The 23,865-nt window shown below is 37.7% G+C and overlaps 2 protein-coding genes across 3 annotated transcripts in view; one reads left to right on the top strand and one right to left on the bottom strand.

Moving 5' to 3' along the window:
* LOC148905256 (ATP-binding cassette sub-family C member 4-like) overlaps positions 1-23,865 on the top strand; it is a 61,188-nt gene that overhangs the window by 2,365 nt on the left and 34,958 nt on the right. For both annotated transcript variants that reach the window (XM_089040796.1, XM_089040797.1), the window contains exons 2-14: positions 383-606; positions 1,432-1,542; positions 2,361-2,481; positions 3,420-3,635; positions 4,122-4,211; positions 4,833-4,996; positions 5,276-5,401; positions 6,217-6,466; positions 7,379-7,492; positions 7,852-7,899; positions 8,372-8,413; positions 8,770-8,961; positions 10,627-10,721. In XM_089040796.1, coding sequence (XP_088896922.1) covers positions 410-606; positions 1,432-1,542; positions 2,361-2,481; positions 3,420-3,635; positions 4,122-4,211; positions 4,833-4,996; positions 5,276-5,401; positions 6,217-6,466; positions 7,379-7,492; positions 7,852-7,899; positions 8,372-8,413; positions 8,770-8,961; positions 10,627-10,721 — 1,766 coding nt within the window. In that variant the 5' untranslated portion in view covers positions 383-409. The remainder of the gene's footprint in view (positions 1-382; positions 607-1,431; positions 1,543-2,360; positions 2,482-3,419; positions 3,636-4,121; positions 4,212-4,832; positions 4,997-5,275; positions 5,402-6,216; positions 6,467-7,378; positions 7,493-7,851; positions 7,900-8,371; positions 8,414-8,769; positions 8,962-10,626; positions 10,722-23,865) is intronic.
* On the bottom strand, positions 10,715-12,420 carry LOC148905262 (uncharacterized). Its single transcript, XM_089040809.1, has 2 exons — positions 12,353-12,420; positions 10,715-11,508 (listed from the first exon to the last, which is right to left on the bottom strand). The coding sequence occupies exon 2, from the start codon at positions 11,505-11,507 to the stop codon at positions 11,130-11,132; it is 378 nt and encodes a 125-aa protein (XP_088896935.1). The 5' UTR covers position 11,508; positions 12,353-12,420; the 3' UTR covers positions 10,715-11,129.

Below are 23,865 nucleotides of genomic sequence, written 5' to 3'. Positions count from 1 at the left end.
GAGGTGCATTTTACGTCATAGCCGCCATGTTGGTTGATGATAACAACAAAGCATTCCTCATTTAGCCTCTCTTGTTAGATCAACCAACATGGCGGCTTTTCCATTGTTATTTATTCATCTCAAGGAATTTCTAATCAGGTCGTTGCACTCCAAGAATAAACTAGCTATTCATGGATACCAATATTGTGGGATTGCAAAACATTGGTATTCTTCAAAGGACACATTCTTTACATTACAAATGACTTTTGCAAATGGTTTGCTCTTAAACAAGACTGAACCTGTATAAATGAGTCTTTAGTCAAAGATCGCATTCACTTTTGTATTTGCCAAATAAGGGAATGCCCTTTATATATATGCAAACCTTTTTGAATTTTTTCTTTAGGGCTTATAAATATTAAAATCCCTTAGCATGGATATGGTAGAAGCAGTAGATGTTGGCATCACCACTGATGATAATAGTGATGACAACAGTGATGACTGTGATGCAAAAGAAGACGAGAAGGAAAAAATGCTTGGTGAGAGGACGGAAAGGCGTAACAGTGCTCCTGGGATTCCTCCAACACCCATGTCAACAGCAAATATATTTTCAAAATATATCACTTTTGGGTAAGAAATGAACTTTTTAAAATGAACAAATAATCCATGGACTACCTCTGTATCTGCCACTGAACTACCAACACCCTACTGACAACCCACCAACACCCTACTGACAACCCCCCCAACACCCTACTGACAACCCACCAACACCCTACTTACAACCCACCAACACCCTACTGACAACCCACCAACACCCTACTGGCAACCTATCAACACCCTACTGATAACCCCCCAACACCCTACTGACAACCCACCAACACCCTACTGACAACCCACCAACACCCTACTGACAACCCACCAACACCCTACTGACAACCCACCAACACCACTGATAACCCCACAACACCCTACTGACAACCCACTAACACCCTACTGACAACCCACCAACACCCTACTGACGACCCACCAACACCCTACTGACAACCCACCAACACCCTACTGACAACCCACCAACACCCTACTGACAACCCACCAACACCCTACTGACAACCCACCAACACCCTACTGACAACCCACCAACACCCTACTGACAACCCACCAACACCCTACTGACAACCCACCAACACCCTACTGACAACCCACCAACACCCTACTGACAACCCACCAACACCCTACTGACAACCCACCAACACCCTACTGACAACCCACCAACACCCTACTGACAACCCACCAACACCCTACTGACAACCCACCAACACCCTACTGACAACCCACCAACACCCTACTGACAACCCACCAACACCCTACTGACAACCCACCAATACACCCTACCTCTACTCATTCAATGTTATAAAGATAATAAACTTTCACAAATAAATTGACTTATGTTATCAGATGGTTGAGTGGTTTGTTGTCATTGGGTAACAAACGTCCTTTAGAAGCAACAGATTTCTACGGCTTAAGACCAGATGAATCCACTGATGTCCTTGGTGAAAAACTACAAGGGTATGTTACCAAATGTATTTATTTTCCCAATCAAGTTTTTGTTCTTAACTGGATGTATTAGGACAGTTTACTGGAAGGTTAACATTAATTATTTATCCATACTCCACCATTGAAAAAATATACTGTGCGTTGCATTTGCATAGACAAGATATATTACAGTAGGCAATGTTCCTTATTCCACACATTTTAATAAGATTGTCTTGGACAATGATTTTATAAAGCCCAAGATGTCATAACAGCAATTGCTGGAGGCATATCTATTAGCCGTTCCGAGATTAAGGACAAATTAAAATGGGTTGAGTAATTAGCACTAAAGTGCATCGTGAGACTGTTTTAGGGGACAAATTTCAAAGAAGGCATTCGTTTTGTAACCTAACACAGTCCCACAATGCACCGTAATACCAACTCAACCCCAGGGCTTAAAATAACGGCCGATAAGTCACCGCTTGGGATCACAGGTCAATTTAGTTTTAGCTCGGTTATACCTTGTTTTTGGCTGAACCTTACTAGTCAAAATGACCGGCAAGGCAAAGATTTTACTGGACAAGCTACAATAATTCTGGGCGGACATTGTCCGATGTCCACCCATTATTTTAAGTCCTGCAACCCAGTTTTTCCTCAAACTCAGAGAAGCAAATAAAGTTGCTGCAATCACAGTGAAAAGTAGAACTTAATTCTACTTCAAATGAATCTAATGATTGCAGCAATGTTGCAAAAAGGGTGGGAATCAAGCTGTATAACAATTTAGGTTTTTTACATGTTTGTTGTTATTTCTGATCATTTCATGTTGACTACATGTTTTTTGATTCTAACAATAGAGAATGGGACAAAGAAGTGTCAAGATCAGAGGGAACCTCATACAAGCCTAGCTTACTGAAGGCTGTTGTTAGGACTTTTGGATTTAGATATACATTATTAGGAATCTTTGCAATCATTACAGTAAGTATAATTGAATGCTATTGGAGTGGAAGCCATCCATTATAATTTCAAGTTCATGAGGAGTATCTTATGTGCCAGCCTTGCTTTATTTCGTTGTTCAAAAGAATAAGAAGTGATGATTTATATAATCATAATCATGATTGGTCAAGGGCGGATCACTAAGAACGGCTGCTGAGGAGACTAATCCAGCCCCCCCCCCCCCCCCCTCAGCAGAAAAAAACAAAAAACAAAACAAAACTGAAGAATTAGATGCTTTTTTAAATTGTTTTCCGTTGTGATGACGGAAGAAACTCAATTAGCCCCCCCTAAACTCAATTAGCCCCCCCTAAAAGTTTGGCTGGATCTGCCCTTGTTGGTGGTGCTGTTGTTGTTGATGATGATGGTGATATTGATGGTAATGATGATGGAGTAGACTTATGATGATGATGGTGGTGGTAGTGGTGGTGGTGGTGGAGATGGTGGTTATTATGCTGATGGTGATATTGGTATTGATGATGGAGATGATGAAGATGATTGTGATGGTTGTGATAATGGTGGTAGTGATAATGATGGTGGTGATAATGGTTGTTGGTGTGGTAGATGGCAGAGATGTTTTCGCAGGGGCAGATCTAGGGGAGTTGCACCCCTTAGATGAGCTGGTATATACTGCATTATTGGTGTTTGAGTTTGCAATCAAAGGGTGCACCCCCTCCTAAAACAAAAATCCTGGCTGATGCAACCCGTTCCCCCCCCCCCCCCCCCCCCTTAGAAAAAATCCTGCATCCACCAATGTGTTGTTGGGTAGTGGTGAGGGTAATGATGACAATAGAGCCAATAGTATCAATGTTGTTGGCAAATAATGATGATGAAATATTTTGGTTTTGATCATTATCAACAGAAAAGTAGATTCAATTCTGAATCAATCAAAACTTTCTCACGAACTTTCTTTTTTATTTTAGGACACTCTTAGGATTATCCAGCCTCTCTTTCTTGGTTTACTAGTGAACTACTTTGCCATTGGTTCAACAGTCACCCAAACAGAAGCCTACATGTATGCACTAGGAGTTGCAATCTGTGCAATCCTTAATAGTTTTCTCATGAATCCCTTCACATTTATGCGTCAATTGTTTGGCATGCGTATTAGGATTGCATGTACATCCCTTGTCTATAATAAGGTAAAGATAATGGAATTTGTTTTGGCAAATTGTCATATAAATTGCTAGCAAAAAATCTATTGTACAATCTAACCAATAAGTCATGGAATCCACAATTTCTTCTAAGCTTGTTCACAAGCCAGGTTACAATATTAATTTGAGGGAAACAAAAATAGGAAGATAATTTCCAAGAGTCCCAAAATTTTGTGTCGTTTTTTTGTTGCCAACACAATATATAAAAATTTTCACTCCGACGAAGGACTAGCATCCGAAACGTCAGTTTTTTCATCTTTTCACGGCGTATGATTTACCTTTTTATCATTACTGTTTCATTAGAAACACCGACGCAGCTCACACTAGTTTTTTTAGCTAGTTATCTCCTCATATAAAGTTTGCTTTTTTATCCTGCTTTTTTACACAGATAGTTCACATCTCATGGCATCAGTGTTTATAAACATTGCATTCATCAAATACTCATTCACCTAGTATATACATTTTTTATATCAGGTATTGAAGCTCAGCCATGCAGCCATCGCCAAGACAACAACAGGCTACATTGTGAATCTTATTTCAACTGATACTCAGAAGTTTGACTGGGTGAGTGAAGGTTTTATATATATATGAAATCCGCTACACATCAGTCTATAGATAAGTTTGGAAGAGAAAAGCAGCAATTAAAAAAAATATACACCTAATTCAATGACTGTTGTCATTGCCAAAGGCGATAGGTGATACAGTAAGTCAATCCGACATGGAAACAGTTTTGTTGAATACAAAGAACATCGAATCAGTCTCAGCATGAAGGTCCATACTCTTGACGAGAATAAGAAGCTGAAACACATTAAAGGGGGCATTCCAGCTATTATTGGATCTTGAAATGACATATATCCTATCTCCTATTGCCTATCGCCTATTGCCTATTGCCTTTGCCGATAACAACGTTTTTTGAATTAGGTATATATAGAATACTCCGTAAATGACATGCACTTGTTGGAACTCTTTGAAGAGTGACACATACAACAATAGAAGTCATGGTGCATATGAGTTGCAAGGTAATCTATAAATATACTTGAGAAAAAGATAGCTTAGGAATATTTAAAAGAAATATTAGAAAACAAATCATAATTTATCATGAAGATAGCAGTGAATGTAAGCTTTCTGTCTCTACAGATCAAAGCTGGCTGTTGTAACCTCTTTTATATATATTTCGTTCTGCAGGTGACATTCTTCTTACATTACATCATCCTTGGTCCTATAGAGACTTTGATAGTCCTGTACCTGCTTTGGAGAGAGATAGGAGTGTCGGCCTTGGCAGGAATGGGGGTAGTGATGCTGCTTGTGCCTATGCAGATGAGAATGGGGGCCATTCTGATGGGATTAAGGTATCTGTACACTACCTTATAATTGGTGTATTGCTATTGTAACTACTATATCTAAGTATTGTGGGATTGCTCAGGTGGGTGCCATTCTGATAGCACCAATCTGTACACTACGTGAAAAAATCTTCCTTTGTGATTAAATCAACCTTACCAATGGAAGCACAGGTTGTGTAGCTGTGAGAGTGCTCGGCTCTGTAGATTACAAGCATGTGAAGATGTTTTTGTTTTGTCAATATTTTGTGTTTGCTCTTCAATTTCTTGTTACTGTATCACAATCTACAGGCGCAAAGCCTCCCAATGGGTGGATCGTAGGGTCAAGGCCATGAATGAGATTATCAGCGGAATGAGTGTCATCAAGATGTACACATGGGAACTCCCCTTCGCAGAGAAGGTCGACTCCATCAGAAGGTAATATGCTTGCTTCTCGAGTTCCAAATTACCGCAGCATTCCTTGATTACAGACTCATTTACTTAGGCTTAGCCTAAGTATCAGTGTCTAAATATTCACAAATACCAACAGTAAAGTAAAAAATGCACAACTTCAACAATGCAATCACTTTCAAATTCCACGGACCTTCACTGGAATGTATTTATATTCTATATTTTATCTTTAAAAAATGACAATAAAGCCCTGAAATCTGAACATTAGGTAGATAGCAATCTAGGACACCAGTTATCATGGTAGCGCGCAGAAGTAAAGGCGCAGGTGCTCGTCACGGAATAGACCGTTACATCATTCGAACCAATCGCATCGGATGAGACCACTGTTCAACCAATAAAAATGCTCATATGTGACACCATCACAGTCACGTTTAGAATATATTTCGTGACTATCACGTCATCATCACTTTATGGAATAAGCGACGTCGTTTGAACCAATCACATCCCAGGAGATCTCTGCACAGCTGATGAAAATGCTTATACGCGGCACCGTCCTTGTCGGTCACGTTACGTCAAATTCGTAACGCGAGCTATTTACAGTCACGCCAGATTTCTTTCGAGGATAGTGGCACGTAGCAGCTTTGTGCACGAAAAAAAGCTAGAATAAAAAACGCCGAGTCATTTGTCTAGCTTCTTTTTTTGAACTTCAAAAAGGTGACTCTGTTTGCTGCGCAGGACATTTTACCCTATATATTTAACCTTCATAGACAATAATCTACAATTGCTCTCTTTTTATTTTCTTGTGAAAATAAATAGTCTTTGTAAATACATGTTTTTTCCAGAAACGAGTTAAGCTGGTTCCTGAAGCTGGCATCCATACGCGGCATCTTCATGGCGTTCTTCTTCAGCTCAGCTGCTCTCATCTCGTACGTCACCTTCCTGACTTACGTTCTGACGGGCAACATTCTCACGGCACAGAAGGTCTTCACCTCCATGGCATTGTACAACTCTGTTCGCATCAACATGACCTTGTTCTTTCCTATCGGCATCACATTGATGAACGAGGGAAGGGTGTCTATTGAGAGAATCCAGGTAAAGATTTGAGGTGGTTCAGTCACTTGTTAAACACTTTGTCTTGTGTTACATTCGTCCTCAATCGCACGCGTTACAGGGCTTGAAATAACGGCCGGGCATTGGACAATGTCGGGCTAGAACTGAGACTTGTCTGGTCAAATCTTTGCTTTGCAAGTCATTTTAGACCAATAACATTTAGCCAGAAATAAGGTATGACTAAGCTAAAACTAATTTAGTTGTGATTATGACCGGAGAATGATCAGCAATTATTTTAAGCCCTGGCGTTGAATGAATCTTCTTTCCGACAAACTAGGCGGGTTTTTGTGGACGTCAATTAAGGCGTTTCTATGGCATTCCGGCATAGGGGCGTGGCCTCATACATGTAAACTCTGTGTTTTCCGACAATGTTATTGCAACACTTCGATTGACGTCCACCACATCCTGGTATACATCCACTACAGCAACAGCACCTGCATTAGCGCCAACGACTTTACGACACCAGCAACGACAACGTCAAGTGCAATATATAGCTGCAGCAATTCCGGGCATTAGCAACAACGACCACAATTTGATCAACAGCTGCAACGATAATTCAACACGACTTCAACAATGACGTCCTTAACAGTCTCTCTTATCCCTTGTAACTCAGCCGGGTTTTTTCATAACTTGAAACAGCGGTGACGAGTTTGAAGCGGCATGCGACTCGACTGAGTAGAGAAAACAGGGACTGTTAACCGTCTACAGTAACACCAGTAGTAACTACAACACGACAACAGCAGCAGGAGCAACAACAACACCGACGTTGTTATTACTACGAAATAAGCAATGAAAAATACGTAAACTCTCCCCCCACACCAGTAGCTGTAGTCAGAGTAGCTGGAGTAGTTCGAGTAGTAAAATAAATACTAAGTATCTGATATTTTGTTTCAGAAATTGCTTTCTATGGATGAGCTTCATTCTCATGGTCTGATCACAACAAAGTTAAGACCAAAACCTGAACAGTGTGGAGTTGTCGCTGAAGAGATCAAAGCATCATGGAATGAAGTAAGTAATTGATCTGCGTAAATCAAGGGTGACGTAGCCTAGTATAGTCTAGTATCTAGTACACTCGACTCTAGGGTTTTAGGGTTCGATTCCTGTACTCGGCATCACGTGTCAGTAAACTAAGATAAGCCTCAGTTAACCTTGATGTGAGGGTTTTTCTCTGGGTTCTCTGGTCTTCCTCCCTCCGCAAAACCTAACATGCTAAATTCCAATTCAATCTGTGCCCAGACTTTTATCAGCCCAGAGGTTGTTTCAGGTTTCGATCTGTAAGTTAGCCGTCAAATCATTCTTCATTTCCTTCGACGCATGCCATCATCCTTGTAAATATATTTATATCAAATTCTCTCGGTTTTGTATAGGAAATCTCCAGACCTACTCTAAATAACATCAGCTTCAAGATATCCCAGGTATGTCTCTCATATTATTTATATTTGTTTTGTGATCTTTGTGTTTTCCTTCCATTACACAAGTCACTGTAGCATCAAAATGGCTTCCAATTCACGTCGCTTATTCACATCAAAGCACTAATATGGATTTTGTACACAGCTACTTAGTAACACTTAAATGACTTCACCTGCGTATCACACTGCATATAGAAGCACTGAATTGGCTTTCTTTCCACGGCGCACCGCTTAGTAGCACTAAAATGGCTTTCTTTGCACGGCGCACGGCTTACTAGCTCTAAAATGGCTTCCTCTGCGTAGCGCACTACATATACAAGCACTGAATTAGTTTTCTTTTCACGGCGCACGGCTTAGTAGCACTAAATGGGTTTTCCTGTGTTGCGCACTACGTATAGAACCATTGACTAATCATTAATATGACGGTAGAAGTAAAAAGGATTACATTCTGTAAAGTATATTGTTTTCCATTCCATAGGGAGAACTTCTCGCTGTCGTCGGATCTGTTGGAGCTGGAAAGGTTAGAGTTCGTCATTCACTTGAGTATTATTTCTTTGTTTACTGTCTTTACATTATCACAGAATAAAGAGATTCTTATTCCAAAATGGGTTTAAGTCACCTAGATACATTTTAAATCTAGCCTTTTTTCTTTTCTTCCTCTACGATTTTCAGAGGGCAATGATGTTTGACTTTTTTTTTGGAAAACTTTGCAACCATTTGGTTGTTTTTGCCAAATTACTAACCCAGGTCATTCAAATGTTGACGGACGGAAGCCTGACACAAGGAAACGTGTCTGGCAATAACTGGGTTGTCATAAAAAACTTAAGTTGTCATGGAGACGTAAAAGATTCTAAACAAATCTTATATTGCTTTCAGTCGTCTTTGTTAATGGCGATTCTTGGTGAGTTACCGCTGATCGAGGGAACCATCAACGTAAAGGGCAAGATTGCTTACTCTTCTCAGCAGGCGTGGATCTACAATGGTTCCTTAAGGAATAACATCATATTCGGTAATGATTATGACGAGTCAAGGTATAATGAAGTCATCAAAGTCTGTGCGCTCGAAAGGGTAAGTCCAGTGCTTTAGTAACCAAATACGCGATGTTTTGATGAGAGCAATTGTGGTAGTGAAAATAGTGGTGTGATGGTTGTAGTGACAGTAGTAATAGGGACCTTAAGATTTGCAAAATCTACGACGGCGAGGTCAACCGGAAGTGTAAATAATTTTTCTTTGGAGTCCTGTTCATTGAAGATTTCATTCAAAACATTGTCAGTAAAGTCAACTCATCCACAGGGAAGACAGACTTTGAAGACTCGAAACTCCAAAGTGAAGTGATTTAAACTTCCAGTTGACGTCGCCGTCGCAGATTTTGCAAATCTTAAGTTCCTTATGTTGTTGGGGGTGGTGGTGGTTGAAAGTGGACGGAAGTGGTAGTATTATAGGGTAGTAATGATGGTTGTTAAAGTGTTGTTGTTGTTGGGGGTGGTGGTGGTTGAAAGTGGACGGAAGTGGTAGTATTATAGGGTAGTAATGATGGTTGTTAAAGTGTTGTTGTTGTTGTGGGGTGGTTGGGGGCGATAGTGTTGGTGTTGAAGGTGCTAATATGAGGATAGTGGTGGTAATTGGTGGAAGTATTGTTATTATTGGTGGTGGTAAGGGCCAGTTGTAGTGTGGTTGATAGTGGTAGGGTGATGGTGCATGGAAGGTGATGGAAGTATTGTTATTATTGGTGGTGGTAAGGGCCAGTTGTAGTGTGGTTGGTAGTGGTGGGGTGATGGTGCATGGAAGGTGATGGAAGTATTGTTATTATTGGTGGTGGTAAGGGCCGGTTGTAGTGTGGTTGGTAGTGGTGGTGCATGGAAGGTGATGGAAGTATTGTTATTATTGGTGGTGGTAAAAGCCGGTTGTAGTGTGGTTGGTAGTGGTGGGGTGATGGTGCATGGAAGGTGATGGAAGTATTGTTATCATTGATGGTGGTAAGGGCCAGTTGTAGTGTGGTTGGTAGTGGTGGGGTGATGGTGCATGGTAATTGGCGGAAGTATTGTTATTATTGGTGGTGGTAAGGGCCGGTTGTAGTGTGGTTGGTAGTGGTGGGGTGGTGGTGCATGGAAGGTGATGGAAGTATTGTTATTATTGGTGGTGCTAAGGGCCGGTTGTAGTGTGGTTGGTAGTGGTGGGGTGGTGGTGCATGGAAGGTGATGGAAGTATTGTTATTATTGGTGGTGGTAAGGGCCAGTTGTAGTGTGGTTGGTAGTGGTGGGGTGATGGTGTATGGAAGGTGATGGAAGTATTGTCGTTGTTGGTCAGGGAGTTGGTAGTGTGGGTGTCCAGAGGTGGTAGTGGTGGGAGTGAGGGACTATGTTGTTGTTGTTGTAGTTAAGGGGGTAGATGGATAGATAGATAGAAGCCTTTATTTAATGAGGGTTGCACGAAATAGCTAAAAGCTAATAAACTTGTGGTAAAGTGAGTTTTGGAGTTGTTGGTGGTAGGGTGATGCTGGGGATGAAAGTATTGTAGTTGGTAGTGTGGTTGGTAAAGAGGTGGTATTAGTAGTGGGGGGGGGGGGGGGGGGGGGATAAGGGAGTGGATGTCGGAAGTGGTAATGGTCTTGGTGGTGAGGGCAGTAGTGTAAAAAATATCAAAATATCATAAATTCAATAGTTCTTCCATAATCACGGACCGACAAAGACTGTATGTAATGACATCTAATACAAACATTTCTCACTCCTCAAGGACATTGAGCTTCTATCAGAGGGTGATATGACGTTAGTCGGCGAACGAGGAGTTTCATTGAGCGGCGGACAACGAGCTCGAGTCAACCTTGCAAGGTACTGTACTATTTATTTCAAGTTCTAACGTAGTTTTTGTCCGAACAGGAGGGCTTTTGATATTGACTAAAAAATGGCTTTACGTAAAGCCAAGCATTTACGCGCTGCATGTAATTGTAATTGTAATTGCAGGGGAAAATAACATTTCAATGTTAGACGCGTTTTTCATTTACGTGCCGAACCGTACGTTTACCGTTTTAGTTACAAAGCAAGTCATTCCGTTAGTTCTTTTGAAAATAATGACATTTTATTTAGTGAAAAACTGATTCTAAATGGCAACATTGTTAACACGCGATAGCTCTTACTAAACGGTATTCAACTAGTGACTAAACTATAGTAAGCTGCTTGTAGTAAAAAACGGTCTTTTAAAAAGGGAAATTAAATCTTTCTTCAGTTTTTCTCTCCGCTCTATTTTGTATTGCCCCGTTGTTTGTTGTAAGGCAATTGAAACATTGGACCTTTGGTCCTTAGGCAGGCAATATATTTTCTCTCGTTCCTACCAGGGTCTTTAACTTTTACAAATTTTACAGAAAGTTTTGTCATTTCTGTCTGAGCAATCTTTTGATCGATTGCTTGTATTTCTCCTCTCCGATGTTGAGCAATCCTTCTTTTTATGTCTTTTGACTTTCCTGCGTAAAGCCATTTGTATGGCACCGTTTTGTACTCTTGCAAAATAGCGTATATCCCGGACTCCTTTGGGATCCTTTTACTTCTTATGGAATATACTTTGGCATCGATTAGCTTGTTACAAATGTCCTCATACTTCCTTCTCTTGCTTTTCCCCATTCTAAAAGAGAAAAGCACAGTTAGGACCGAATTCCATCCTCGGTAGAGCTGAATTCTAGTTTTGGCGGATATCTATGTTTTTTTATTGTCGTTGTCAAGAATTCAAACCGAGAATTGCTGGCTTTCACTTAGCTGATAATGTTTTTGAATCTCATTCCGCTCTTAATGTGTTGTCAACCAGAAAGAATCCTTTTAAAACATTGCGCTTCAGCTGATGAACGAGACAGGAAATGAAGTTAAGTGATAAGATAAGACCCCCGTCATGTAAAATGTAACAATGCGCGAATGTTTGTTATCTTTATCGACCCTTGGAAATTTGAAAATCGCTCGACTCTGGCTGCCTTTCAGTAGTCTTCGATTCGCAAATTAAAATGACCTTTCAGAAGAATATTCAAATTAAGCTCTAGTAAAATGTTTAGAGGTTTAAGACACTGAATTGCTTGGTCTTTATGTAAAGACCGCATGTGTCTTTATATATAATATTATAATTTAAAGCATATAGTTTTTTCCCTTAAGAACATTCTTTGGAATGTTCTCGTACTACGGTATTGGTTTACGAAGGACGCCAAGCGATATCTCGACCTTTTCTTTCGGAAAAGTCTTTTGACCTAAATCGCAAAGCTTCATCAACATCATGTATTTATAAACACCATAATCCGAGAAAGAAAATCACGGTCTGAACTGAGAATACTAGCCTATAGCTTTGTTGGTTATTGTTTTTGTCAATCAGCTTTTTACAGTTCTCTAAAATCTAATCTACATGCTTAAACCAAATAAAAGAAGCTTTACGACTTGAAAACCAGATCGAAAACTGACTTGAAACGATCATGATTTAAGACACTTACCTTGAAAACACTTCTTTGTTGAGTGTTGTTGGGTTTTTGAGCAGCTCCTGGCGGAATATTGTTAACCGTACGCGTTTTGAACTGAAAATGAATTCCTTTCAATGCTTTGCCTTTGAATAGGTAGTTGAATTGCCCGCCAAAAGTCCATTAGCCAATCAACTTCACGGATGTCGGGTATTTCCATAGTGATCTAACCTTCTAAGAAGGAATGGACGCCTCTTTGCATATCCAATCAGATTCACGGATTTCGGGGTTTCCCCTAGCTAGTGATCTAACCTTTTAGAAACAACAGGGCGCGACGCCAAATATTTTTTCCCTTGTCTATTTGACCATTTTACACGAAGAAAATGAAGCGATCTTGTGGTTAGGATTTTATTCCAAAACCACAATGTTTAATTAATACAAATTTATTGATACAAATTACAACAATCAATACTTAGGTTTTATAAGATTTGGATGTAGTTTACAAATAAAGCGATACAATAACAAGTACAAAAGCTGCTTTGCATAATAACTTTAAACCGTGAATATAAAAGTGTCCTATCGTCACTAAAGTTATCGATGTTTTTAAAACTGTTTACCATGAGCTCGGTCGCGAGTGCTCCGCTCTCCGCTTTCTTCTTCTTCAGAAACGACTTTTCTTTATATGAAGTTGGTGCGGACAGATTCGGCTCTTCTGGCTAAAGGTCAGTTTTCGTTTTACTTCAGCGACGAGGACGGCGTTCAGAAACAGTTTACAAAAGTAACAAGTACAAAAGCTGACTTGCATAATATTTTCTAAACAGACTTGAAGCCGTGTAGAGTTATTGATGCATTTTGAAACTGTTGTTTTCTTCTTGAGCTCAGTCGCGAAAGCCCTCTCTTTCTTCTTCAGTAAAGACTTTTCTTGATAAAGTCGAGTGACAGATTCGACTTCTTTTTGGCCAAAAGTTAGTTTCGGTGTACTTCAGCGACGACGACGGCGTCCTGCGCTCTTTCTTGAAACAGTATTCCCCCGTGTGAAATTGTATGGAAGACTTGACTTGCCTTCCTTCTTCTTAGTACAGTTCATGTACTCTCTCTCTCTTCTTCCAGGTTTTCTCATGGGTTTATATTGTAGTTGCACATCATGTAAACTGATCCTGTCCAAATAACGATCAATTTTTTGCCTTCTTCCATTGAGATGCTCGCCAAGTCTTCGCTTTAAATCAATCGTCTTTCCAGCATATTTACTCTTACCTGCTTTCACGATAGTGTACAACGCACTTGTCTTGGGAATATTTCTACTTGTTATTGGAATTGTCTTGGAATTGTTTTGGAATTTTCTGCAAGCCATTTGAAAAAAATTCTCCAGCAGACAATGTGTAGAAGTCGTGTTCACTTTGATGGCCTGTGCTGAAATGAACTGAACTCACTTAATACTCGCCTTTTATATCTTGTATGACGTCATACTCCAAAATTAACCAATCATTAATTTTAATTTAATTAATTTTAAATTGAATTGTACTCAATTTATATATTTATATACACATATATAGATTTATGCATTTGAATTCACAATTTTTGTTTTTGATTTTTATGATTGTCAGCTGTAATTCAGCTCTTCAGCCGTTTCAGTTTCAGCTTTTTACCGTGACTTGTTTTTCTCTCAATAAAATTCGGGGAATCCCCGCTAAGTTAATTAGGGAATTTTCCCTAATTAAAATTCGTGGAATCCCCGCTAAGTTAATTAGTGTATTTTACCTAATTAAAATTCGTGGAATCCCCGCTAAGTTAATTAGGGAATTTTCCCTAATTAATATTCGTGGAATGCCCGCTAAGTTAATTAGGGTATTTTACCTAATTAAAATTCGGGGAATCCCCGCTAAGTTAATTAGGGTATTTTACCTAATTAAAATTCGGGGAATCCCCGCTAAGTTAATTAGGGAATTTTCCCTAATTAAAATTCGTGGAATCCCCGCTAAGTTAATTAGGGAATTTGCCCTAATTAAAATTCGGGGAATCCCCGCTAAGTTAAGGGAATTTTCCCTAATTAAAATTCGTGGAATCCCCGCTAAGTTAATTAGGGAATTTGCCCTAATTAAAATTCGGGGAATCCCCGCTAAGTTAAGGGAATTTTCCCTAATTAAAATTCGGGGAGTCCCCGCTAAGTTAATTAGGGAATTTTCCCTAATTAAATTTCGGGGAATCCCCGCTAAGTTAATTAGGGAATTCTCGATAATGAAAATTCGGGGAATCCCCGCTAAGTTAATAAGGGTAATTTACCTAATTAAATTTCGGGGAATCCCCGCTGAGTTAAGTAGGGAATTTTTCCTAATTAATATTCGGGGAATCCCCGCTAAGTTAATTAGGGTATTTTACCTAATTAAATTTCGGGGAATCCCCGCTGAGTTAAGTAGGGAATTTTCCCTAATTAAATTTCGGGGAATCCCCGCTAAGTTAATTAGGGAATTCTCGATAATGAAAATTCGTGGATTCCCCGCTAAGTTAATAAGGGTATTTTACCTAATTCAGTTTCGGGGAATCCCCGTTGAGTTAAGTAGGGTATTTTCCCTAATTAAAATTCGGGAAATTCTCGTAAAGTTAATTAGGGAATTTTCCCTAATAAGAATTCGTGGAATTCCCGCTAAGTTAATTAGGGTATTGTCCCTAATGAAAACTGGGAGTCCCCGCTAATTTAATAAAGGGATTTTTTCTATTTAAATTTCCTTAATTAAAATTCAATTTGGGTTTTTTGGTTTTTTTGTTTCGTCTTTCACGCATAAGCAATTAAAACTGTTCAAATTCTTGATGATGATTTTATTATACCATTACTATAGTAATTAATTAAATAATATTCAATCGACACAAAAAACTTCTCGTTTACACATTACATGTGGTTGTAAGAATTGCAGGGGTAATGTCATGTTATGTTGCGTTTTTTTATTATTTCGGTTCACCATTCACACAAGAACAAGTGACACCGTTAGTTATTCCGTTTATTATTATTGATTTAGGAAAGGCTGATTTTGGTTTCTGTATGATATTTTTATTGAACGTATTCGACCAAAGGTTAACATGAGAATAAAACTACAGACTTACATACGAAGCCAGTGCTACTTACAGTGCGTTGTAGTTTTGATGTATATAAAATCTTGATGTTTTTAAAGGTATTTGGCGATGTCTTGAGTTAATAAAATCATTTACCTTAAATCATTTCTCTTATGGCACAAAACGACTTTATATTATTATTCTTACTTTTTTGACATGCGGTAGCATTTATTACTTAACTGCAAACTATCGTAAGTTCCTTCCTTGCATCTAGAAATATTCTCTAAAAAAGTAAACTACGTCTTTTTTTATTTCCCCCGAACTACTTTGTATTTCCCCCCTGTATGTTGTAACGAAGACGATAACCCTTAAACCTTAGGCACTCAATGTAAATTCTTTCAAGGTTTTCTGGATTTTCTAAAATGACAAATTTCACTGAAAGTTTTGTCATTCTGGTATCTGCAATCTTCTTATCGATTGCCTGTTTACGTGGTCTTGTGCAATGCTGCCCAAGCCTTTTTCTGATGTGTTTCGATTGTCCGACATAGAGCCATGTACTTGGTTCACTTCCGTTTTCCTCTAGCATTGCATATATCCCAGGTTTATCTTGGATGTCCTTACTTCTTATTGGATATTCTCTCGCCTCAATCAATTTGTCGCATATATCCTTTATCTTTCTCTCATTGGTTTCGCCCATTCTGAAAGTGAAAAGCACAGTTAGAGCTGAATTCTAGTTTTGGCGGATAGCTAAGTTTGTTTATTGTCGCTGCCAGGAATCCAAACCGAGAATGGCTGGCTTTCACTTAGCCGATAAAAGCTTTTGAATCTCATTATCTGACCTTTCACTTCACTTCAATTCCTGTCTCTAGGATTCTTTCTGGTTGACAAGACCCCCGTTATGTAAAATGTAACAATGCGCGAATGTTTGTTATCTTTATCGACCCTTGGAAATTTGGAAATCGCTCGACTCTGGTTGCCTTTCAGTAGTCTTCGATTCGCAAAATAAAAAGACGTTTCGGACAAAAATTCAAATTTAGCTTTAGTAAAATGTTAAAAGAATTAGGGCAATGAACACCATATTGTTTTCAAACGGCGTCTAAGAAACGGAAAAAAAAAAAAAAAAAAAAAAAAAAAATCGGATAAGTTTGGCTTGCGTGTTGGAAGTCGACGTCAAATTTCCCGCCTTGGGGAAATCAGTTGGTGTTTAGTATATGTTTCCTGGTAGATCCGATTCGACTCAAACAACAAGAAAAAGTGCGTTTCACGGGTTGCTCTTAGTCTGATTATATGAGATTTGAATGTTAATAGTTTAAATGTGAAGTTAGTTCAATAGAATTCCTTGCTAAATTCAGTTGTACTAAAATACGTTTATTGAACGAGTGTGTGAAGTGTTGGTTTACCAAGGACACCAAGCGATATTTTCTCTACTAGTTATCACCAAATACAAGAAGCTTTACGACTTGAAAACCAGATCGAAAACTGACTTGAAACGATCATGATTTAAGGCACTTACCTGAGATAACTTCTTTGTTGAGTGTTGCTAGGTTTTTGAGCAGCTCCTGGCGGAATTGTTAACCGTACGCGTTTTGAACTGAAAATGAATTCCTTTCAATGCTTTGTCTTTGAATAAGTTGAATTGCCTGCCAAAAAAAAGTTCATTAGCCAATCAACTTCGCGGATGTCGGGGATTCCCCTAATGATCTAACCTAAAAACAAAAGGACGCTTCTGACAAGGTCAATTATCACCAAGACATTATCCAATCACGACAACGATATCCTGCGCTCAGCCGGTATAATTTTTTCTCGAAGTAACCGTCTGCGAAACAGCGCCAGAATAAGGAGTCCTTATTCTGGTTACCACGTAATAAGAAGCGATTCCTGATTGGATCTCGCCCGGTTCAATTCTTACGCGAACTCTGATTGGCCGGTAGCTAGTTCCTATCGCGATCAGATAATCTCCTTTAACTTCTTTACGGACGGTAAATAATGCCAGGAGTGAATTTTCAAATTCCATGGCGCTCAGGTCATGAGATTCGAAGAAGCTACAGGGCAATCATAGTTTGCGTTTTTTTGTCTTGACTTCTTCTCCGTGTGCGATTTGAACTTAAAATTAATTCCGTTGAACGATGCTTAACCTTTGAATTGGCCGCCTAAAGGACATTAACCAATCACTTCCACGGATTTTCAGGGTTCCCCCCTAGTGATCGAACCTTTTAGAAACAACAAGGACGCGACGCCAAAGATTCCAATGAAGCTTAAATAATTATTTTTCTTTATCTATTTGACCATTTCACATGGAGAATTAAACCAAAGCAATCTTGTGATTAGGATTTTATTCCAAAGCCACAATGTTTAATTAATACAAATTTATTGATACAAATTACAATAATCAAAAGATTTTGATACAGTTTACAAAAAAACAAGTACAAAAGCTGTCTTGCATAATATTTTCTAAACCGACATGAAGCCGTTTACTTATAAAAGTGTTCAAAGCTGTTGATGCATGTAATGTTGCAGCCATGTTCACGTGATGAATTTTTTTGCGCGCAGTGTTGCAAGAGTAGAGCACGATTCAACTTCAGGTTTGTTGCATGCAACGTTGCGTGCAACAAGTTTGGCCGGTAGACACACGATGCAATATTCCTGCTGCGTACAATGTTGCATGCAATGTTGCGCCATGTGTCAGAACCTTAAGAGTGATCCTTACTATCGTTTTTTGGATTTAGAATTACCCCCTGTCTTATTGTAGAATAATCTTTCTCCTAACTCCTTAAGGCAATCAATGTACTTTTTTTCGTTGCGTCCTGGGTCGTCTACTGGGACTTGCTTTACGAACAGCCGTCTTTTTGCTGTTCTTTTGATCTTCCTATCAATTTTCTGGATGTTGCCTCTTAAATGCTGCTTCAACCTTCTGTTTGGGTTGATGGACTTTCCAACATATAGGATTACAGACATGCTATTCTTATGTTCAATTATGGCATAAATGCCAGGATTCTTGGAGATGGTTTTGCTCTTTATTGGTCGCTCTTGGGCATTGAGCAACCTTGTGCACACTGTTCTCGTCATATTTTAGTCTGAAAATAAGGAAATTAACATAATATATGCGAATTTTGCAATTTTCTTAAACATTTCTAATAAAAAAAAGTTCGCAATTTTCTTGATACCGTATTAAAAATAATTTAAAATTATATCATATACTAGTAAAAAAAAGTTCGCGAATTGATCAACTTTCATAATTTGCGAATTCTGGAACCGTATCATATCATATAATAGTAAACTCTACTTTGGAAAGAATATTTATTGCTTGTCATGCAGTTATACATCATTACCATGAGTATCAAGATTTTTTTCATTTTTAAGCAATCGAGCGATTTTGGAACGAGGACACTTCGACAAAAAATCTGTTTGGTTTGGGGCGAGGCCATCCCTTTTCAAAGATGTGGCTCTTGGTCAATCAAAACGCTCCATTTTTGATAATTTATTCAGTTTCATCTTCATCTCCCTCACCATGCATCTGACTTGTGTGTTTTGAGCTCTGGGGCGTGCTTTGGTTTAAATATTTGTGTTTCCAGAATATTGCTTTGTGTTTTAGAATATTGTGTTTTAGAATATTGCTTTGTGTTTTAGAATATTGCTTTGTGTTTTAGAATATTGCTTTGTGTTTTAGAATATTGCTTTGTGTTTTAGAATATTGTGTTGTGTTTTAGAATATTGCTTTGTGTTTTAGAATATTGCTTTGTGTTTTAGAATATTACTTTGTGTTTTATAATATTGCTTTGTGTTTTAGAATATTGCTTTGTGTTTAGAATATTGTGTTTTAGAATATTGCTTTGTGTTTTATAATATTGCTTTGTGTTTAGAATATTGCTTTGTGTTTAGAATATTGCTTTGTGTTTAGAATATTGTGTTGTGTTTTAGAATATTGCTTTGTGTTTAGAATATTGCTTTGTGTTTAGAATATTGTGTTGTGTTTTAGAATATTGCTTTGTGTTTAGAATATTGTGTTGTGTTTAGAATATTGTGTTGTGTTTAGAATATTGTGTTGTGTTTTAGAATATTGCTTTGTGTTTAGAATATTGTGTTGTGTTTAGAATATTGTGTTGTGTTTAGAATATTGCTTTGTGTTTAGAATATTGTGTTGTGTTTAGAATATTGTGTTGTGTTTTAGAATATTGCTTTGTGTTTAGAATATTGTGTTGTGTTTAGAATATTGTGTTGTGTTTAGAATATTGCTTTGTGTTTAGAATATTGTGTTGTGTTTAGAATATTGTGTTGTGTTTTAGAATATTGCTTTGTGTTTAGAATATTGTGTTGTGTTTAGAATATTGTGTTGTGTTTTAGAATATTGCTTTGTGTTTAGAATATTGTGTTGTGTTTAGAATATTGTGTTGTGTTTAGAATATTGCTTTGTGTTTAGAATATTGTGTTGTGTTTAGAATATTGTGTTGTGTTTAGAATATTGTGTTGTGTTTAGAATATTGTGTTGTGTTTAGAATATTGTGTTGTGTTTAGAATATTGTGTTGTGTTTAGAATATTGTGTTGTGTTTAGAATATTGTGTTGTGTTTAGAATATTGTGTTGTGTTTAGAATATTGTGTTGTGTTTAGAATATTGTGTTGTGTTTCAGATACTTTATTTGTGTTTCAGATACTTTATTTGTGTTTGACCCTTTTGGACCACCGTAGGTTACCCTAATCGAACCGTTTTTAAGCAGAAGGGCGCGATGCAAAGAAAATGCATGTGAACACTTCAATTTTTTCATGTTATTGATTCCTGAACTTTCTGCTGCTTCAAACCCTCTAAAAACATTCAGTTCAAATACACCAAGTGATCACAACAAATCCTATTTCCAACTGATAATTGGCTCAAGGGATGACTTAGAATATTTATTTAAAGTGGATCCAAACTAATGCAGAGCGAATTTTGGACAATTTATTCTTGCTCGCTTCGCAAAACTAGTGCGTCATTGTAACTGGATTTTTCATGTGCTTTGATTATCATAGATTTTAATAGTGTTCCAGTTTTCAGTTTTCAGTTTCAGTTTCATAAAATTTAGTACAATATATTATAGAATACATGAGCCCGCAAATAGCACAGCTAATCGGGGCAGGCTCATCTTTACAAAGCAAAAACATTACAATATGTTATATTACAATAAATTAATAGAGAAAAAGCTATCATATGACGTGGATATACATGGAAAAAAAATTTAAAAAATTACACATTACAAATTAATAAATATTCATAACAGAATAACGAAAACAGTAAGAGAGTTCTACGTTGAATTAATTCAAAAATTGTTGTTTCTATATTTGTATTTTGTTGAAAGGCAAAGTAATCTCATTTCATGCATAATAATTGATAATAAATTAGGCTATATAAATATAAATTTCTATAAATAAATAACTATGTAGAAAGAAAGAGTTTGGAGATTTCAACATCATACCCATATCTGCTTAGATCGGAATAGAGGTACTGTCGGTTTTTTTTTTTTTTTTTTTTTTTTTTTTTTTTTTTGAAAGATGATTTAGATAAATGTCTTAATTTGGAATCTGATTCCATAACCTTACACCAACACGGGAAAATATGTTCTTTTGTAAATTTGTTCGAGAGTATTGAGTATACAAATTTTGTCTATTGATGTAGGAAGCTTTAAGAAAAAGCTTTAAACCGTTTTGAAGAAAACGGCAAAGCCGGATTTGCAGATAGACGTAATAATCAACTCTTAAATTCGAATTCGATCATGGAATGAGGACCACAGGTTTGTTAGCCACTGGCTATTAAGTGCTACCCTCGTGAAAAAAAGGACGTTTTTTTAGATGAGCCGAGAGACAGCTTTTCATCAAAAATAACGCCAATATCACGAACAGAAGAAGATGGACAAATATCAAAACCAGAAATATTAAACAATTGATTTTATTGATTCAATACAATTCTTAAAGATTTTGCCAGGGACAAGATTGCAAGTTCACAAGCCACTAAAAGGGACACCAGCTTAGATATATTCTCAGGAGAAACCTCATAAAAAGATGTAAGATAACCATCCAGTATTACAGGTTTCGATATCTAGGTCACAAGTGTTATCATCAAATTTTTTTTTTTGCATTGACATAATCTTATTTATGAAAAACTTAGCTAAAGAAATTTTCGAGATGCCCAGGAGATGCTGCTGCTTTCTTATGAATATTTTTTTCAAGAGTAGAAAAAGTACCCTGATCAGATTGTTGTTCATTAATTAATTTCGAAAAATACTTATTCTTTGAAGTCTTGATTAGTTTCCTAACCACATCACACTGATGCGCATATAACTCTCTGTCGATAGTGAAACTCGAGCAACTCCATGATCGTTCCAGTTTTCGTTACTTGATTTTCTAATCCCTGATCTCAGGAGAGTACCAAGCTGCAGCCGGGCCTAAAGTAATAATGCGTTCTTTAGATGGAGCATAGGTGTCGAGAATAGAAGTATGAACAGAGTCATACTGCTGAACCCGCAGACCATCGACATCATCAAAAGGAGATAGTATCAGAGATGAGTTGGAAATATCATCGAGAAATGTATCTTCTTTTATAGCCTAAAAGTTATGACACTTAGTGATAATTCTCTGAAAAGGAGGCTTCTTTATTATTAGCTCACCGAAGACAGCAGAATGCAGAAATAACAGGATGAGAGACAGTGATGTTGTTGATGACCTGATCATCAGTTCTGAGAAGATATAACTAGCTAAAAACTAGTGTGAGCTGCGTCGGTGTTTCTAATGAAACAGTAATGATAAACAAGAACAAGAAATCTGGTGATCTAGTATATGTTAATCCTGGTAAGTTGGTTGTCTGACATGCTGGGTCAGGTTGAACAAGGAACTCTTATCAGCAACAGAATTAGAAGTATCCTCTACATGGAACTTAAAATCTCCGACCAAAAGAAAACTGCTAGATACTGTTGAAAATTGTTCCAGAAAAAGAGAAAATTCCCCAAAAAGCATATTATTGGAAAGATTATTGCGATTTGAAGGAGGAGGCTTGTAGATTACAAAAATACAAATATTAGGTGAGGACTGAATAAACATGCAAAGATTTCTTGTACAAAAAAACAACTCCACCACCTCTACCTTTCCTAGGAATATGTTGTGAACTAAGTTTCAGTTGAACAAAGAATGTCAATATTACTTTCAACTGCAAAGTTGTTGCTTTATTACATACAAACCTTGCATTCAGAAGGCATAGTTTCGCAGATTGACTGACCTGTGGAGTCAGAGACAGACGAAGAGGAATAGTTAAGATTGTTTGAAGGAGTCATTGTGGAATTTGAATATGGCGCCGAAAATTGTTGTTGAGCAGAAGAGCGAAAATTGTGTAAAGAAGGACCAGGATTTCGCTGAATATCCATATGGATTGCAGATCTATCCAGAAAAGGCGATGTGGTAATGATAGGCAGAGTAGACCATGCTTTGACTACTGGAAAAGAGATATTGAAGCTCGATTGGATTGTTACACGCTTCACTTGGTAGCAGAACTGTATACAGTTCAAACAACTAAAACCAAGATCTCAATCAGTAGCCACAGTAAATCTTGATTTCAAACCAATTTCAAACAAGATGCTTAGACTGCTTCAAGTTGTGAAATTTGGGTCTCGAGTAAGTCAAAAGTAGCAAAAACAAAAGAAAATTACGGAGCTCTTTCAATGAACAGGCAGATACGAGGGCGCATACAATTTGGATGTCTAGATGATAAGATTCTGAAAATTTCAGAAAAGTCTTACCTGAGGACGAGGAGAAAAAAGCCAAAAACCAAACTGTTTGATTTTCGGCCGTAATAGGCTAAACACTTAAACAATCTTGCAATAAAATACACTCTTAGAATGTAGGATAATCAAAGCTCATTATATGAAAAATGCAGTTAAATTGACTCACTAGTTTTGCAAAGGGAGCGAGAATAAAATTGCCCAAAATTCGCTCTGAATTAGTTTGGTTCCACCTTAAGAAAGTGACAATTTGGTAAATTTGGTATATGCCGTAGCGTTCCACTGTTGGCGGTATTTAGTCTTCCACATGAATTCATTTTTCTAGCCTATATTCTTGTTTCTTATTGTTTTCAATGTCTTTGGCCGTTTCTTTAGCAAAGAATCAAACTTTGAGCATTTAGTACAATTTCTTATCTGATTTTCAGTGCCTTATTTTGCTCAAAATCTGAACGAAACTCTGTGGTTCATTCTAATTCGAATAGAAGAAACTTTACGACTCGAAAACTGGCCCTTAAAACGATCTTGATTCAGTCACTTACTTTTCGTTGAGAGTCTCTTCGGTGTGAAGAAAAACTTTGGATCTTTATCGCTCCTAATCGACCAGTTGATGAGCGTGTGCGTTTTGGACTCAAAATATATTTCGTTGAATGATTGCCAATTGGTATAGCTAGTGGAATTCGAATTACCCACCAAAGGGCAATAGCAAATCAAATCCACGGATTCCCCTAATGCTGAACCTTCTAGAAACGAAAGGAGGCTTCTTACA

This window comes from Actinia tenebrosa, unplaced genomic scaffold, assembly GCF_029948245.1.
Source record: "Actinia tenebrosa isolate PJP-AT-01 unplaced genomic scaffold, QUT_ActTen_1.0 PGA_scaffold8__29_contigs__length_14323225, whole genome shotgun sequence".
Classification (NCBI taxonomy): domain Eukaryota; kingdom Metazoa; phylum Cnidaria; class Anthozoa; order Actiniaria; family Actiniidae; genus Actinia; species Actinia tenebrosa.
This window is presented reverse-complemented; position numbering and strand designations above follow the sequence as displayed.